The 17,923-nt window shown below is 36.9% G+C and overlaps 1 protein-coding gene across 1 annotated transcript; it reads right to left on the bottom strand.

Annotated features, from left to right (window-relative positions):
- Positions 1–5,596: 5,596 nt before the first annotated feature.
- Positions 5,597–9,068, bottom strand: LOC127856276 (uncharacterized). The gene is made up of 2 exons (XM_052392380.1): positions 8,953–9,068; positions 5,597–7,378 (listed from the first exon to the last, which is right to left on the bottom strand). Exons 1-2 carry the CDS (start codon positions 8,962–8,964, stop codon positions 6,596–6,598), a joined length of 795 nt encoding a protein of 264 aa, XP_052248340.1. The 5' UTR covers positions 8,965–9,068; the 3' UTR covers positions 5,597–6,595.
- Positions 9,069–17,923: the final 8,855 nt, after the last annotated feature.

Below are 17,923 nucleotides of genomic sequence, written 5' to 3'. Positions count from 1 at the left end.
GGTAGTGTCCGGGAAAAAGGACCTCATAGTTAAGGTGCAGGCTGCAACTGAAGCCGATTTTCAGAAAAGGAAGATTGTGATAACTGACGAAGGTTATATAGTCTTTGCAAGAGAGACCTCTAGTTACTCAGTTGCGGGTGAATGGTCAGCATGTCTTGGAGAGATATGCGGAGGCACGGCAAGCCTCGGTGATATTATCATTGGGTATGATAATGGGGTCTTTGTGTTTTCGGTACAGTACGAACCATGTTAAGTAGTGAGTTGTTTTTTTGGCACTGATCTTGATACATTTATTATCTCAGGAAGAGATTCGCTATTGCATCGTGTATGTTAGCTTTTGTTGTAGTTTGCTTGTGTGCAGTTTTTGGATTACTTGTAATGTTTGATTGTACTAGTTTAATATATTGGAATCATGAGGGGACTCATGTCAAATCGGAGCGTGGGTAATATAACGAAATGATTCGTAGTCGAAATAGATGCTTTGCGTATTTTCACTGCTACAGTATGATTACCTCCCTTAGTTTTAAATTTGCCAGGTGAACAATATGAAATTGTAACTTGTTCTTCATAAAGTAAGTTAATTGTATGGCTAAAAATAATGTACATGTAATAAGCATTTAAAGAGTATTTGATATTTAAGGAATGCTTCTACGGCTAGTTTCTGTGTAAGTGAAGGAGAAATGCTGAACGATAATCTCCGTAGAGTGCGGAGGGAATTCGGAAACGTCGGTAGCGTGCCTTTCCGTCGGCTAGGTGGCGCTCTGTTCGCCAGTATATAAAGACACGCAAATGGACAAGTTAGTCAGTCCCCCGGTGTATGCGAGCGGATCAACATCTGAAGAAAAGGGACGTTACTCTAAAAGAACAGTATTCCGGAGTAGTTGGGTGTTAACGTTGGCTGCAAGCTTTTAACGGTGCTGCCCGGGCTGCAGAGTTCCTGTTTCTTGAAGAAGGTTTTCAGAGTGTTGGATACTACGGGCGTCGTACAAGGCAGTGACGGAAGCTTCACCTAAGGCCTTGGTGTGACGTGAGCCAGTGTCTTCGCGGAAGCCAGTAGCCTCACGGAGGCGGTAACCAGTAGCTTCACGGAAGCCGGAGGATTCGTTGAAGGCATCGGTCCCCTCTTTGGTCGCATTGTATATATTTGAAGCGACTCGATTATTTTAAGTTCATAATCAGAAGGCAGGTAGCCTAAGGAAAATTATAATTACATTGTTATTTTGTAATTGGCCTTCCAAGGGTTTCGGAAGGAACATCGGCATTGTGAGGCCGCGCACATAGCGATCGGGGGCGGTCTCAGGTAGTCGGCGGCTCGCGCTACAGTATTAAAACAGACTAATGTCCGCGCTGATCAATATCTAGAAACCCTCTTCAGAGTACAGATCAAATCATAGTGGGGTCGTACCCGTTCAAAATAAGTGCACATTACCAGGCGACTTACCGGGTATGTTAGATTCAAGACAGAAACGTGATTAGCGTAGCTCCTCCAATGCTTCCGCTGAAGTTTCGCTTCATGTGTATCAGCAACAATAATATCTATATATGAATTATATTGTGCCTTGTTGTTTCAAAGTTGCAAAATATGTTTACACAGCACATGTGTCATACCAACAGACACACATTTAACCACACACTGAACAACGTGATTTCAGGGGGCTCGAATTACTAAAATGTTCTTGTAATTCGATAGGGCAGTGTTTTTAACGTGTATCAATATGTCAAAAGTTGTTTTTCAATTATAATATCCATGCCTTTGTGTCTCACACGTGGTTGAAGGAGAGGAATAAATAATCTTATAAAATGATATATGGATGAAATATTTTTTAGTGAAAGTCTTGTAATAATTGACTCTTTAATTTCCAACCTGCTTTAAAATCGGTACATATAATTTCACCGTTCAGTCAGTAGAAGGTAGGAACTATTTCCAAATAACTTATCGGCATGTTAACCAGCTTATATCTGCCCGGTCAGTATGGATCTATGTAATAAAGTCATAAATTACAAATCTACAAACTAGTTGCCTTTTTAATGAATATTAATGCCTTCAGTGATCATTGGTGTTACATGTTTTAGCCTGGCTACACACATATAGTTGACAGGCCGTCCGATTGATTGGAAGCATGATTCAGTTTTTTAACCAGGTTTTCCGAAGGAAAAAACTGGTTATTAGATTGGCGAATGCGGGCGGGCTGGCGGGCTGGCTGGCTGGCTGGCTGGCGGGCGGGCTGGCGGGCGGGCGGAACAAGCTTGTCCGGGCCATAACTATGTCGTTCATTGTCAGATTTTAAAATCATTTGGCGTTTTTGTTCACCATCATTGGACGGTGTGTCGCGCGAAATAATAACGTCGATATCTCCAAGGTCAAGGTCACACTTTGAGTTCAAAGGTCAAAAATGGCCATAAATGAGCTTTTTCTGGCCATAACTATGTCATTCACTATGTCAAAGTCGCCACGACTAAAAATATATTTTTTTTAAAAACAAACTTACAAAGGGGGTTAATTTTGTTTGTTCATTTCAAAAGTTCAGTTTGAGTTTTCTCCCTTTATCAGATTTTTTTTTCACAATGAAAACCTGGTTTTGTGACAAGTTTGTCCCTTGTTATTATATACAATGTATGGCTGCCTGCAATTTTTTTTTATTAAAGTCGGAACAAATTAAGATGATGGATATGCAAACAGCATTGTTTACGAGTTAAAAATGCACCATTGTAATGCACTGTGGTGCCCTTTGGTATCGGTACTGATAATTTAAGTTAGTTTCAAACTTTGATTTGAAGTAATTAAAAGGCACTGACATTTGTTTGGATCCTTAAAGCACCTGTCCACTAAAAATAATTAATTGAATCATAAAATAGCATAAGTTGTACTGAAATCTAACTACTGTTAGTCCATTTTAACTATACAGTTTGTAAGACATATATTGAATAATAATTATGTTCGAAAGCGCTTGGTGCGATTGAATTGTATACTTTATGTATGCTAGTGTACTTATTTGATTTTGTAGTGGGAGGCCGACTTCCTGAGGCCGCCACCGAGCGCTGTGTGCACGACCTCAAGAACACGATGTGCCTTTCGAAGCCCGAGGCAGGATAACTATTTCATTAGGTACAATATAATTATACCCCCACAAACGAAGTTTAGGGGGGTATATAGGAGTGAACTTATCTGTCTGTCGGTCGGTCGGTCGGTCTGTCGGTCTGTCTGTCGGTCCGTATTAAGTAACCGCTCTCTAATTCAAGTAGTGTTCATCCGATCTTCACCAAACTCTGTCAGAAGTTGTTTCTACATGATGTCTAGGCCAAGTTCGAATATGGGCCTTGCCGGGTCAAAAACTAGGTCACGGGGTCACTTAGTGCGTTTTAAACACTCAACATGTTTTCCGCTCTCTAATTCAAGTAGTTTTAATCCGATCTTCACCAAACTTGGTCAGAAGTTGTATCTAGATGATCTTAAGGCCAAGTTCGAACATGGGCTTTGCCGGGTCAAAAACTAGGTCACGGGGTCACTTAGTGCGTTTTAAACATTCAGCGTGTTGTCCGCTCTCTAATTTAAGTAGTTTTCATCCGATCTTCACCAATCTTGGTCAGAAGTTGTATCTAGATGATTTCAAGGCCAAGTTCGAACATGGGCCTTGCCGGGTCAAAAACTAGGTCACGGGGTCACTTAGTGCGTTTTAAACATTCAGCATGTTGTCCGCTCTCTAATTCAAGTAGTTTTAATCCGATCTTCACCAAACTTGGTCAGAAGTTGTATCTAAATGATCTTAAGGCCAAGTTCGAACATGGGCCTTGCCGGATCAAAAACTAGGTCACGGGGTCACTCAGTGCGTTTTTAAACATTCAGCAGAGTGTCCTCTCTCTTATTCAAGTAGTTTTCATCCGATCTTCACCAAACTTTATCAGAAGTTTTATCTTAATGATCTGAAGGCCCAGTTCGAACATGGGCCATGCCAGATCAAAAACTAGGTCACAGGTTCACTTAGTACGTTTTACACATTGAGCATGGTGTCCGCTCTCTATTTCAGGTAAATTAAAACCGATCTTCACCACACTTGGTCAGAAGTTGTAACTAGATGATGTGTAGGTCAAGTTCGAACATAGGCCATGCCGGGTCAAAAACTAGGTCACGTGGTCACTAAGTGTCTTTTAAACCTCGCCATGTTGTCCGCGCTCTAATTCAAGTAGTTTTTATCCAATCTTCACCAAAATTGGTCAGAAGTTGAATCTTGATAATGTCTAGGGCAAGTTTGAAAATGGGTCATGCCGGGTTAAAAACAAGGTCACGGGGTCACTTAGTGCGTTTTAAACATCACAATGTTGTCCGCTCTCTAATTCAAGTAGTTTTCATACAATCTTCACCAAACTTGGTCAGAAGTTGTATCTAGATGATGTCTAGGTCAAGTTTGAATATGGGTCATGCCGGGTCAAAAACTTGGTCACAGGGTATCTTAGTTCGTTTTAAACCTCACCATGTTGTCCGCTCTCTAATTCAAGTAGTTTTCATCCAATCCTCACCAAACTTGGTCACAAGTTTTATCTAAATGATCTCTAGGACAAGTTTGAACATGGTCCATTCCGGGCCTAAAACTAGGCCACGGGGTCACTTAGTGCGTTTTTAAACATTCAGCATGGCGTCCGCTCTCTAATTCAAGTAGTTTACATCCGATCTTCACCAAACTTGGTCAGAACATCCGATCTTCACCAAACTTGGTCAGACGTTTTATGGAGATGATCTTAAGGCCAAGTTAGAAAATGGGCCTTTCTGGGTAAAAAACTAGGTCAAGGGGTCACTAAGTGCGTTTTGAAAATTGAGCATGGTGTCCGCTGTTTTTTGTGAAGACGACATGCAAATATTATGTGTCAATGCGACATGTGGGGGTATTCGTCACGTCTGTGACAAAGCTCTAGTTAATAATTTTCCTCATGCTGTCTGCCTTTTGATTAGAAAACTAAAAAAAATCAAGTCGCTACGGATATTTTCAACGCGACGAACAGGGGACCGATTCCTTCAACGAAGCTTCCACTATATATTACTCCCAGCTGCAATGAAGCGCTTCAATGAAACCGTAACCCTCACCAAGCCTCCGTGAAGCTACTGACTTCCGCCTCTGTGAAGCTGCCGGCGTCCGCCTCCAGTCTTCGGGTGTGTAGCACCATCTAGTGGTCAACGTCAAAGTTCGTTTGACATATGCCCCTGTAGTTCCGGGAGTCATCAGTTTCATACCTAATTTGGGTAATCATTTCACAATTTTCTTGTCTGAAGCTGTCTGTTTAATCAACGAAAGGTCATAAACACTCGTGGGCATACTCATGACCACTTGTACAAATGTATTTTATGATGAAGATTTTCTAAACAAGAGAAAAAAGTATCATACTGATAAATGGTTAAAAACAATTGTCCAACCTTTGTATACTGTCGCTATTTTAACATTCTTTCTGAAGTAGTTTTAGAAGATTTTTTTTATTGACGCGACATCATTAACATACATGTGTCGAACACAATTTTTGATGGCTTTGTACGCTTATTATAATTTTCGTAAATACAGTAATTTTACTACACATAACCATTTGCGTAAAAAGAAGGAATATGAATAAGTAAAGAGTGATGTTTCTGTATTTTGGGTAACTATCATAGACATGAAAAAGATTGTATTACGTTATGTGGATTTTAAGGTTTGATTAAAAAAAAAGCATTTAACATGCAAGTTTATATAAAAATAGTGATTATTAAAATTTAATTTGATGCTATTTTTAAATAATAATTATTTCAAATATAAAATGAAATCATGTTAATTATACATCTAACACAACACTCAACATGCACAGGCGAATTGAAACGTTCACTGTTATGAATCGCAGTATGTGTTTCAACGGGTTTAAAGTCCATCCAAACCTCGCAAAACATACACGCGTCGTCGTTTATCTCATATCAGTAATAGTTGATGGTTTAATATGTCATATTGTATATCTTGTTAACAAGTGCTAAATATATACAATTATTCACAGGGTTAAACATCTAAAACGACCCAAAGATTAAACACTTGTCTAGCAGAAGAATGAATGTAAATATACCTTGCTCTGGATAAAATGGGGTTTAATGCATGTGCGTACAGTGTCCTAATAGATTAGTCGTTGCAGACCACACAGGCTAATCAGGGATAACACTTTACGCCTAAATTGGATTTTCGTTAAAAAGAGACTTCCTTGAAAGTGGTTCACCATTCTGATTCCCTATAAGTAACTTATGCTGATTTCGTTTAACACATTTTGTTAACAATGTCAATAGGGCCCACATTTGGAAAGGTCAATTAAGTATTGAGTAACACCCACTACTTTGAATAACTATACACATTGAATAACTATATCCACAAAACACTTTTTAAAAATAACATACAGTTGTGCCCATATCATGAGTTGTAGGTTAAACGATCTCTCATAGCAAATAGATGTTCCCATATATTCGTTGAATTTTAATTAAGACTCTTTTTTGAAATGTCAGTTGAACAAGGTGTGAGAGTCTACAAGTAACGATCAGTTATCGAAACTATCGATCATTTTTCGAAATTATCGTTCAGTTTTCGAACGTATTGGTCTGTCATCCAACGTATTCATCAGTTTTAGAGCTTGGCTGCCTCTGAAATGGTGGATTGACACAGCTGCTTAGATACTGGTTAGGATCCAGAAGGAAGCATCCTATTTCAGTTTCGTTACTTAGACCACCATTCAAACGATGAGTTCTATTTATAAGATAAAATACATGCTGTCCATAGCCCAGGTGTTCAAGGCTATTCGCTGTTAGGAAGAATATCCCGTCATTTCGTATTCTGTCACCGAAATTCAGTTCGGTGGCTAATATTTCAATGCTAAGACACTTTAATGTGGGAAGTCTGCCAAGCATTTCTCTTATGGTGGATCGAAAACCATAATATTCATAATTTGGTTTGTCGCTCTGTGTTATAACAACAACTGTCGTAGAATTCTTGTGAACAGCGTTTCTTGTTAGACAGTCGATGACGCTACAGGCCAACTTCATTAATTCAGGAAAACGCTGCTCCATGTTGCTTATCACAATTTTACTTTTGACTGTTTGAAAACTTTCCAGACTTTTCGATAATTCGTTTGGTCCATAGTAAAGTGAATATCGATGAACCGCTTCAGCCTCATCGCTTGGTGGCAAAGTGCCGAATCTCAGGAACTCCAGAATGTGACCAAATACTTTCCCATCACAGTCGATCACATAGCGTCCATCTTTGTCTTGTGGTATCACTTGCCGTCCACTAAACATGGCGGCCAGCATACTCTCAGGATATTTGGTGAGCGTTGTCAACATGATCGTAAAATGGCAACCCCCAACATTTAAATCAATAACTTGCGGGAACTGAAATAACAGTTATAATAGTACATGCACATGAAGAGACGAAGAGACGGATATATGTTCGGACGACGGCTGATATTCTCACTTAAGAATGCTTTAATTGGTCCCAATTGGTCATTGTTGGCTTAGGCTATACTTAGAAGTACCCAAGGTACTCCTAAGTATACTGCAAAGTACCGGGGGTACGTAAAATATACTAAAAGTACCCCTGAGTTAGATCGGGTGCCTTTCTGCGAATATTCTGTACCCGGGGTACATTGTAGTATACTAAAGAGAGCATAAATTTTAAGTAGTACCTGAGCCAACAACGATATTTTTGATCTATGGTGGGTGTTGGGTCAAAACGTCCCAGGTTAGTGTCTGCCCGTTCAAACCACACGCGTCTACAAGAAATATAACTTATATTTCCGCATTTTTAAATACCAAGCAAGTCAACAAAGTGTATGATTATGAGCCACTTAATGACTTCTAGGGACCTTAACACGTAACCTTTTGTGCAACAATACATTTTTGCCAACATATGCTATAAACAAAATGATTTTATAGAGCATTTTTAAAATTTTATATCTTGAAAAAAAGAAAAACCTGATATTATTTAGACCGCTATTTTGTATTTTTGGTAGACAAATACTATATTGTAATGAATTAGTGACAGGGTATCCATTGATCAATACACATGCAATAGAAAAAAGATGTGTTAGTTTAGCATGATTTTAATGTAGACGTTATGTGGCTACATATATTGGTAAGTTTTCCGTACGAGTCAGTGATGGCGTTAAGTTGTCGCTGCTGTTATTCTTGCGTGTAAATAAGTAGAAATATACTGTTAAAACAATTCCTTAAAAGACATTCATCGTATGATACTTTCTAACTATTATAAATAATTGCGTATAGTGCTATCTTTCATTTTTATCTTAACATATTTTATTAAAATTTAAATGAGTTCTAATTAAATATGCGTGGCAATGGTGATCAATAAGTCAGTGTCGTTCATTTGGGATTTATCTATAAATGAAACCGAACTAGAAAGCTCTGTCTACGGGAAATATTCCGCCATACACACAAGCACTCGACGGCATAATTTGTTAGACTGCGTCAGTTAAAATAAATAAGCAAAAGTCTGTTTTGGCCCATCACCCACATTAAATAACATATATTGAAAATCCGATTTCCCACTATCAATTCTTGAAGTGAACATTTAGGCTGTAAACTGGACCGATAGCCATCTGAGTCTGTTTGGTAAATGGCCGTTTCGATCTTGGGCCGTTTTGACCCGCATTTCTATAGAAGCTACTTTATTGATAAGCCGTATGCCAATTTAGCCCCTTACATACAAATATAACCACCTAAGATGTTGTTCTTACACATGCAAATGGGCATCGCCCTGAGAAAACGAGGTCAGATGCATCTGAGTGAAGAGTCGTTCAAGATTAGCGTGTGCAGTCCGCGCAGGCGCAAGTATTAAGCACCGTTTTCCCAGAGCGAGGCTCATATTTATGTGACTTTAGAGTATATTTATATAAAATAGTAGCTAGCAATATATATTGTGACAAAAAATGTAATCAAATTTAATATACCTGTGTTTCCATTCTTGCGATTTGTATAAAATACTCACTTATCCTGTACAATAAATGAAATTGAATGAACAAGTAAATATGGAAGACGAACTTTGAACTGCCGTCTTGAGCTGATATCAGTTAATGTCGCCTTTATCAGCGTAGATAAACGATAAATGGGTTAAATAGGAGAACGATCACGTAGTAATTGCAATGATCCATTGAAACTTATTATGGAAAATGTGTGATGTGTTTAAACGGTTCGCTGTGTCTAGATTCTTCAGTCCTTAGTACTGCAAATACCGGTCCACCGCCTCAGCTACAGCGCTAGTTAAACGTGTACCGATTAGATGGCAATCATCGATATTTCCAAATATTTTTCCGTCGCACATGGACTATCGTTGCCATGGGCCGATTCGCCTGACAGCCAGTTAACATTTTGCTCAATATACAGACATGCAACATTCGCGCAGGGATTTGACTGGAACCAGCATAGCCGGATCAAATGCCTTCATAACCAAGACATTGATGATAGCCTAGCCACATGGTACTATGATTTTACCGTTAACGTTTGCTTTTTTAATTTAGGCAATTATTTATGTTATTATGAACCTAAACGTATACACTTTTTTTTCAAAATATATAAGAAAATGATACTACTTTTCATAATATAATACAGATATTGTATGTGAGAGCAAGGTACGACAACTATTCGTGGAGATTGTCAGACATGGTATATAGGGAGTGATGACAATGTTGTTGTGAAGTATTTTTCAGTCACATTCAATCCCATCTGCGACAGAAGCTAATGACAAACTCGATTGAATAAGAGATCAATGTGAAGCATATACAACTTAACTCGTTTGCATGTTTATGTGTTGTTTTATATATTTGTTATAATCTTTTTAAGATTTATGGATAAATTGTAATTCAATCAAATTGTGTTTGCATTGGTTAACTATTTGAATTACCATATCATGATGTTTATAACTATTTAAGCGTGTGTGTTTGTGATTGATTCAGGGCTATGTTCGAAGTTAGGCTAAACATCAACCGGTTTAAATCCCTAATGCTTTGCGTTAAACGTTCCAATCCGTTGTCCATTTCTGAATCATGTTTATGTTTTATGTCATGTTGAATGTATTTGCTAATAATCATTTGCTTTAAATAAAAAAAACAGCGGACACGAATGTATCTCCTGATAATATTTCTGGTGTTGCATTTTTCCTAAGCACTTAACAATTTCTAATTGCCACAACTCGTTACCGCCCGGAATTATACAACAATCATATAAATATATGCATCGGATTACTGCATGACATATTTTGACAAAATACTGGCTGGCCGAGTTGGTAGAGCGCTGGACTGAAATCTGAGGATTTCGGAATCGAATCCCGGCCCGGTCACGTAACTAATGTGGCAATTGGTAATGAAATCATGTCTACGGCCATTCCACCCGAACCTTAGATTCAAGAAAAGCAGTTGTCAGTTACTGGAATAAGTATGTGCAATTAGTGCTGTTGCATCAGGTAACCCATGTAAAGTGTGGGTTGGTTACCAGACCGTCGTGATATGACTGAAATACTGTTGAAAACACACAAAAAAGCGAATGAAACCCCTGCATATAGAAATCGAAAACTAGTTGTATGTAATTAAGACTATACAACTTGACTAAATAATGCTTCAGGGGATGTAAGCATCTATCTTTAATATCATGCACACCCATCGCTGCGCAAAATCACACAGATGATATGTTGTCCGTTCCACATACTTTATTTTCATCGTCAATAGGTTTGTGAGGGTCTAGGGCATTCCGCTCCACTCCGTACATAGTTTGCAAGCAATATCTGCATATTATAGCTCATTTTATATATTTAACAATCAATAGTTTTTACATAACAATATAAAGAATAGTATGTTAAAGATTTCATTTTAGTCCCTAATCAAAACTACTGGAAAATTTATAACAAACGTGCCCATTCTTTACATTAACGCAAATAATTAAAATAATTTATTTCATTAAGTACATTGAAGAGCAAGGACAGGTACAATTTTGCTGCTTTAAGAGTGGGTAAAGTTTAGTTCATTTGACAAATATAAACAAACATTTGGAACAAAACAAATTCTAAATTTAAAGGTACAGATGTTTTTGCATATCCCAGTATAAAGGAAGGCATGGTTAGACAGTTCGAAAAATGATTACATCCAGAAAACAATTCTGTTATAATATGATAAACTAAATGACATTCCCCCAAAATATGTTGATTTATTTCACATTCAGTTTGGTAAAAGGTACATTTAGTTTTACAAAAGGTGCAGTTGGCTGTAGTGGCATATCAAATTTAAATGAGAATGACTTTGTACATATCAGACTATGTACCGTCCATAAGCATATTGGAATCGCTTGTAATACGAAAGGGTATATACAAATTTGTCACCATTCGTTAGTTCAAATGTTATTAATAATTAATAATAAACATTAAGCTATAAAGACTCGTTGTTATATCATACATAGGTTTTGTACCATTTTGTTTACTCATTGGCTACTGGGATTAAGAGGCTTCATAAACCTAGTGTCATTATAGCGTCTTATTATCATGTACCTTGTCACTGCTTAACTAATATCTAGAAAAATAGGTAGTTAAGATGGAAGTTATATACATTATATGTATAAATTTATAGAAAACATTATTATGAAAAATCAGGGATGTCAGTGTTTGGTCCATATATAATGGTTATTGTTAATCTGGTTTCTACGAGATTTAAATCAAGCAAAATAAAGTTACATTTGTCATCAAAATGAACATTATTTACTTTGTAATAAAGTTTCTGTTTATGGAAATTGCAACACCGCCGGGATTTGAGGAGCCATAGCTAAAAAAGCATCCCGCCCTAAATTCGGAGAAAAGATAGGTAAAAGCAAGTATATTAAATCAAACATGATAAGCAGTATATCCATATAAGGAACGGAAGCAACAAAAAAATAGACGATAAACAAATGAACATAATATAATACTGACTACAACATATGTTACAGGTGGGTAATTATACATATCAACAAACAAATGCAAATCAGTTAAAAGTTAACTTAAGAAATTATTATTTGAAAAGTTATGTTTTATTGGCTCGATATTGTTTTTATTTGAAGCATTATTTAAATATAGGTTTGTACAAATATGATTGTATGAGGAATAGATTAGACTAATTTTATTTTAAAAACAGAGATCCTATGGGAAAAAGTGGTTATTTAGAAGCTGGTAAACAGCTTCAATTACGTTTCATACATATAATCATATAAACATATATGACATAGGTATGATCAGAATTTCACGATAAAAAAGTAAAATGAAAAGTCAAGAGTTTATTTGGATCAAAATCCTACTGCTAATATGAAAACTTTATTAAAGTTATTTAAGTTTGATATTATGGAACAATAGAACATATGCTATTAACATATGTGGTAAGCATTATAAAAAATATTATTAATTTAGGCCTTCTACTGAAAGAATTGAATTAGAATAATTGTGTTCAAAACTTAATTATATAAACACAACAGTTAGTTTATGTTTTGTATTAGAGATATAATTATTTACAAACATATGATAAAGCATTTTTTAAATGTTTTGCATATAACCAATTATGTGAACACTTTTATTTGTCATGATTTTGTACTATCATAATGATTAAATAAAAAAACAATATATATAATTACATAAACAAACCAATCGATAGCAAAACATTGTTTATGTTTTGCATACATACTTTTATGTAAACACATTTATTTATATTGATTTTGCATTACGATTATGATTTTATATAAAAAAAACACAGAAAGGTACAATTTGAACGTGTTTTTTTTTCTTTTTTTTTCAGTCTGCTGTATTTAAAGCTGGCTTAAAGTATAACTCATGGCATTTACTGATAAAACATAAATAACAAATTGCAGTTGTGTTTGTTTGCTTGCTTTCCGGGGCCGGTGTTATCCATATCCAACCCGTTTTACATGCAAATGCACATTTTATATGCAGTTGCCTGTTGCCCGTTATTTCCAACGATTTTATTTCGAATATTAATGATTTTCACACAATTTTCGAAAACCATTCCATGGCTATTAGGTATGTGTGGTTCATTTGTTTTAGCTCGTTCCTAATGAACGCTATGAAAGCCTAATGATTTTTTTTACATCAAATGTAGACATATACCCATTCGCTGAAATAACATAGTGTTCCGTGAACTTTATCGGTTGTTTTAGCATTTTCACCAGAAATACTCGGCATCTCCTGCATTTTGAAATGTTTATATTCCGTTTTCGTTTCGCTTGTAAGCCAGTAACGTATTATTGTTTCCGGTATTGTTCGTTTTGGTTAAGCGCCGTGTACTTGAAAGACGGAATGCTTAGACAATAGTCTCTTCTTTGAGGAAATGTTTTCACGTGTAAGCACAAGCAGATACTTTTCAAGAGCATGATCTTAATCAAAACATTGTGCACCTTTAAATTGCATGAAAAAAATGAAATTTAATATCAAGGTCTTAATGGCATGAGTGGCATTTGTTTGTTTCTTTTGGGGGTTGGGTCGGCGTAAAATTTTGAATATTGAAAGGTAAGTAATCAACGTGATGCGTCTGTATTGTTTTCATTTTCGATCTCGCTCCCTTGAGCATATATACTATTTGCCCTCTTAACTTATTTCCTTTAAAGACTCTCGAAAGATGAGACAAACATTCGATTTATATTTGCAGGATTCACCTAATTAGTATTGACTGAAATACATTCCAGTTTGGTTCGGCCTTGTGGTGTGCGGACAAACCGGAGTGCCCGTAGGAAGGAAACCTATCCTGTCCGGTATGGTGACAACAAATCAAACTCACAAATCAGTATTATTTTGAGAACTTAATTCTACGTCGATTTCGTCTAAATTACGATCAACACAAAGGACACGCTTGACCCCAGAATCTGATAATTGCAACGTGTGAAAGTTAAACTTACCTTATCAAGGACACCCTTTACAGTTTTTGGAAACTTTGAGAAGTATTTGACTAAATGTAACAATTGGCAAATGTTACAACGGAGTTTACAAAATCTGCACACAACCGGTACCTACATCTTAAAAACATAAATCCATTTAATGTATATTAGTTCCATGATGATAATTCCATCATTTCATAGTTACAGCCAGCTTTGCATTTTCATTCAGTAGTTATGTCAATTATAAACAAACGAACGCGGATACTTAGTGAACGTGCAAAAGAGAAATCACGTGATAAAATTACCGACCAGCTTGAGGTTCGAACATCTAACACTGTGCATCTAATTCTACGTGTTGTAAATAGTGTTAAAAATACTGTATTATATTTTTGTATGACATGTGGACTGTAATTGTGACCGGACTCATTAAGCAAATGACTCAGGTGTTTCGCGCGACACTTTTTCTCGAAATCGTTATCGTTTGTTTGCAGTAACTTTAAAATTTGCAGAGTGCACGATGACGTTACGGTCCCATTCAAGCTGAAACAATCATATGGGCTATCAGGAAAACCTTGACCGTTGATCTATCGATCTTGAATGGCGTTTGACGAAACGCCATCTCAGTTCGATGAAGTATGACACGGTAAAGATAACATTACTTTACAAATGATGAAGCAACCGACAGAACAAGATCGAACGGAAGCTTTCACGGGACGAACGGATGTCAAACGCAAGCATTGTTTAAAAGCTTCTCACTTTAAGCAAGAATGAGGGTCAGCTGCGGTCTTTGCGTTTTTAAATAACTTTCCTCATGATTGCTTTGATTGCTGTAGAAAGCTTAAGGGGAGTTAACGCTGTGGGTACTTATTTAACACATATAACGTTTCCGGTCTTAAGCGGTTTAATCGTGCATTCGACTTACAGTACTTAATGCCATATGTCAAATAGCTTTGAAATTAACTTTTCCATCATATTTTAACACTTAACTTTTTAAATATATCAAATATTTCATTACAAAGAGTAAGAACACAGTTGGGCAATTCAATCAGCGCTTCTCCATTTGCTCATTCTTAATGATGTTGTTTTGTTTGAATTTGTTTTTAAGTAAACATAAGTCAAGTATGTTTCCCTTTCTGGCGAACAATCGTTTTAATTGAAATGCAATCTATTTTTATCAATCGATAAGCGGTAAGTGAGGTGAAAGCTAGTCAAATACATTTTAAGCGAGCACAAAGCGACTTCCCTCCAAATCAAACCAGATTCTCTTCTGGATATCAAACTTCCTGACACGCCGAGAAATGCATGTGGTTGTTGCCAGGGAGAAATCACATAAAATATAAGAAGGCGCCTGAGTACCTCAAGGAACAGAGCTAGGACCGATTCTTGTTAAACATGAAAGAACTGCCAGCGAAGGTGAAGTCACAGATCCGACTTTTTTGAGATGACTGTGTTTTTTACAGATCTATAACCTCATTTAAAGATCATGAAATCCTACAAAACGTCCTTTACCATCTTCAGACATGGGCCAACGAATTGGGATTGAAATAATCGCAAAAAATGCTTATCTTTTCTGTTCCAGACATAAATCTAGCTTCGTATATAACATTAATAACGAACTCCTCAAAATAGTACAATACAACTTCTACCTTGGGCAAAAAAAAAATAGGTCCGTTTCCGGTCCGGTAATTATTAATACACAATAGACTCTGCAAATGCTTTTTGTTGTTTTGAGATATTTCAGTTGAGTCCATTGACTGCTTTTTGACTGTTAGAGCAGAACCCCATGTGAGATTTAGTTTCATAATTGCACTAAATTGCAACTGTGGCGATTTTTACCCCAACACGGATGATACTTCCCTTACTTGTGTTTATTTTTCTTAGGGTATATTCGTTCTTTTAGTTTATTGATAAAGCGTCCTTACGATATATGGAAAAGTCCTTGGAACACCTAATGACTAGGCAGTATATAAACAGGCGTTTTCTGTCAGAATAGTCATGTTCTTAAGCGGGCACTTTTAAAAAGAACCAGTGACGCCTCTGTAATTGGGGCGTTTCCTGTTTCCCGCTCTATCCCCCACTTACACCTCTCTTGGGGCGGAGAGCACAGTAATAACACGCACAATTTGATAAACAAACTATAAACACTCATAAATACACATAATAACGGTGGTTATGATAATAATACTAATAATAATGATTGTGGCAGTATAGAGAGTAATAATAATATTGATGATGATCATGGTACGGATAGCGATGATGATGATTATAATGATGACTACCAGTGAACATTAAGGTCTCATTGGCCACCGTGCACTGGTGTATTTGTACTAAAAAAAATTTGACTCAGCATTTGTAAAAAATATTACAAAATATGTACATTTCCAGAAAGGCAATTCATTTCTGCGTTGAATAAGACCATGTACATGGAAATCGCTACACAATTGATGCAGTTATTGCTGCTCAAAGCGATGCATCCTGTTTTCGAGTGATTTTGAGTTGAATATCTTGTTTTATACATATATATATATATATATATATATATATATATATATATATATATATATATAATAGTGAATTTTTTGCAGTGAAGTTTATTTTTCGTTATAATTCGATTATCTTCCATTCAAAATGATGTTTTTACTAGTTAATATCATAGCCACACGCTAACCACCTGTGACCCACTTTTGCTCGAAATCAATGTTTTCCCCTGAAAGGTCACATGGTCAGGTCCCCATATATATTCACTTAACGAATAGTCTGATAGACCCTTAAATAAACTTCGGAATACACACTCAGAACAGTTAGTAGCTGCCCGGTTAGCGCAGTGGTTACATGTGCTGCTCACTTCTGCGACCCGGGTTCAATCCCCGTTCCCGGCGCATGTGAGTTTGATAGGTGGTCACCATACCGGACAGGTCGGTTTCCTGATAGACCCTTAAATAAACTTCGGAATACACACTCAGAACAGTTAGTAGCTGCCCGGTTAGCGCAGTGGTTGGTACATGCGCTTCTCACTTCTGCGACCCGGGTTCAATCCCCGTTCCCGGCGCATGTGAGTTTGATAGATGGTCACCATACCGGACAGGTCGGTACTCTTCTGGATCTTCGGTCTCCCCACACAGCATAAAACCACACCACAATTAAACACATTACTGTAAAAGAAAACTAAAAAGCAGGATATTTCAGCTATCATTCAAAATTCGTCCGAATGTTCGTGAGTCTAGAAAGCAAATTAGGTAGGATGGCTGGGACACAATCCGGGTCTTCGCATAATGCGGCCTCTAGCTCGGAAGAGCCTAATAAACGTCGAAATGCACACACAGAACCGTTAGGTCTTCTCCCGACAACGTCGAATTTAAATATAAACAAACATTATAATAGGAAATTAAAATAAGATTATAACAAAACATTAGGGACTTTTAGCACCTAGAGACTGGAAATCGTCTTCTAGCGACGCAAGAAGGTTAAATAATTCCTAATAGCTCGGGTCGCTAATAGTTAATAATGTACAAGCCTACTGCCTTCGTGCCAACACAATAAGACAGTGTTCAGGTTGCATACCTAGAGTACACAGTCATAATGCAGACCCTGGGTCGAATCTACGTGATCCGATGTCTTGTCTCCTGGTCTTGTTTCACTGACCCGAAGGCGCGTGCATCAGCACGGTAGCTCGAGGTCTATAGCGAATAAGAGCAGACCCGAGGTTATAGATCCTGCACGCTGTGCTTATGGTTGTATGTTATAGTCTGGTTGAGTCGTGGGTAATTTTCATAAAGTTGTTAAATCACAAATATTTTATAAATATATGACCATGAATCATAATGAAAATAATAATTAACCTTTCTTCTTTAAGATGTGTTGCTTTTTTCCAAATGTTTATCGTCTTTAAATCTCAAAATAATCGACTGTGTTGATAGTGTCAAACTACCATCATGAAAATAAGCTTCCGGTTGATTCGTGGGTTCTGATTGGCTGTCAGAATTTCAAGATTTGCATACTATAAATAGCCTTTAAACTGACCTTGCA

The sequence above is a fragment of the Dreissena polymorpha genome, chromosome 13 (genome assembly GCF_020536995.1).
Source record: "Dreissena polymorpha isolate Duluth1 chromosome 13, UMN_Dpol_1.0, whole genome shotgun sequence".
In the NCBI taxonomy this organism is placed as follows: domain Eukaryota; kingdom Metazoa; phylum Mollusca; class Bivalvia; order Myida; family Dreissenidae; genus Dreissena; species Dreissena polymorpha.
This window is presented reverse-complemented; position numbering and strand designations above follow the sequence as displayed.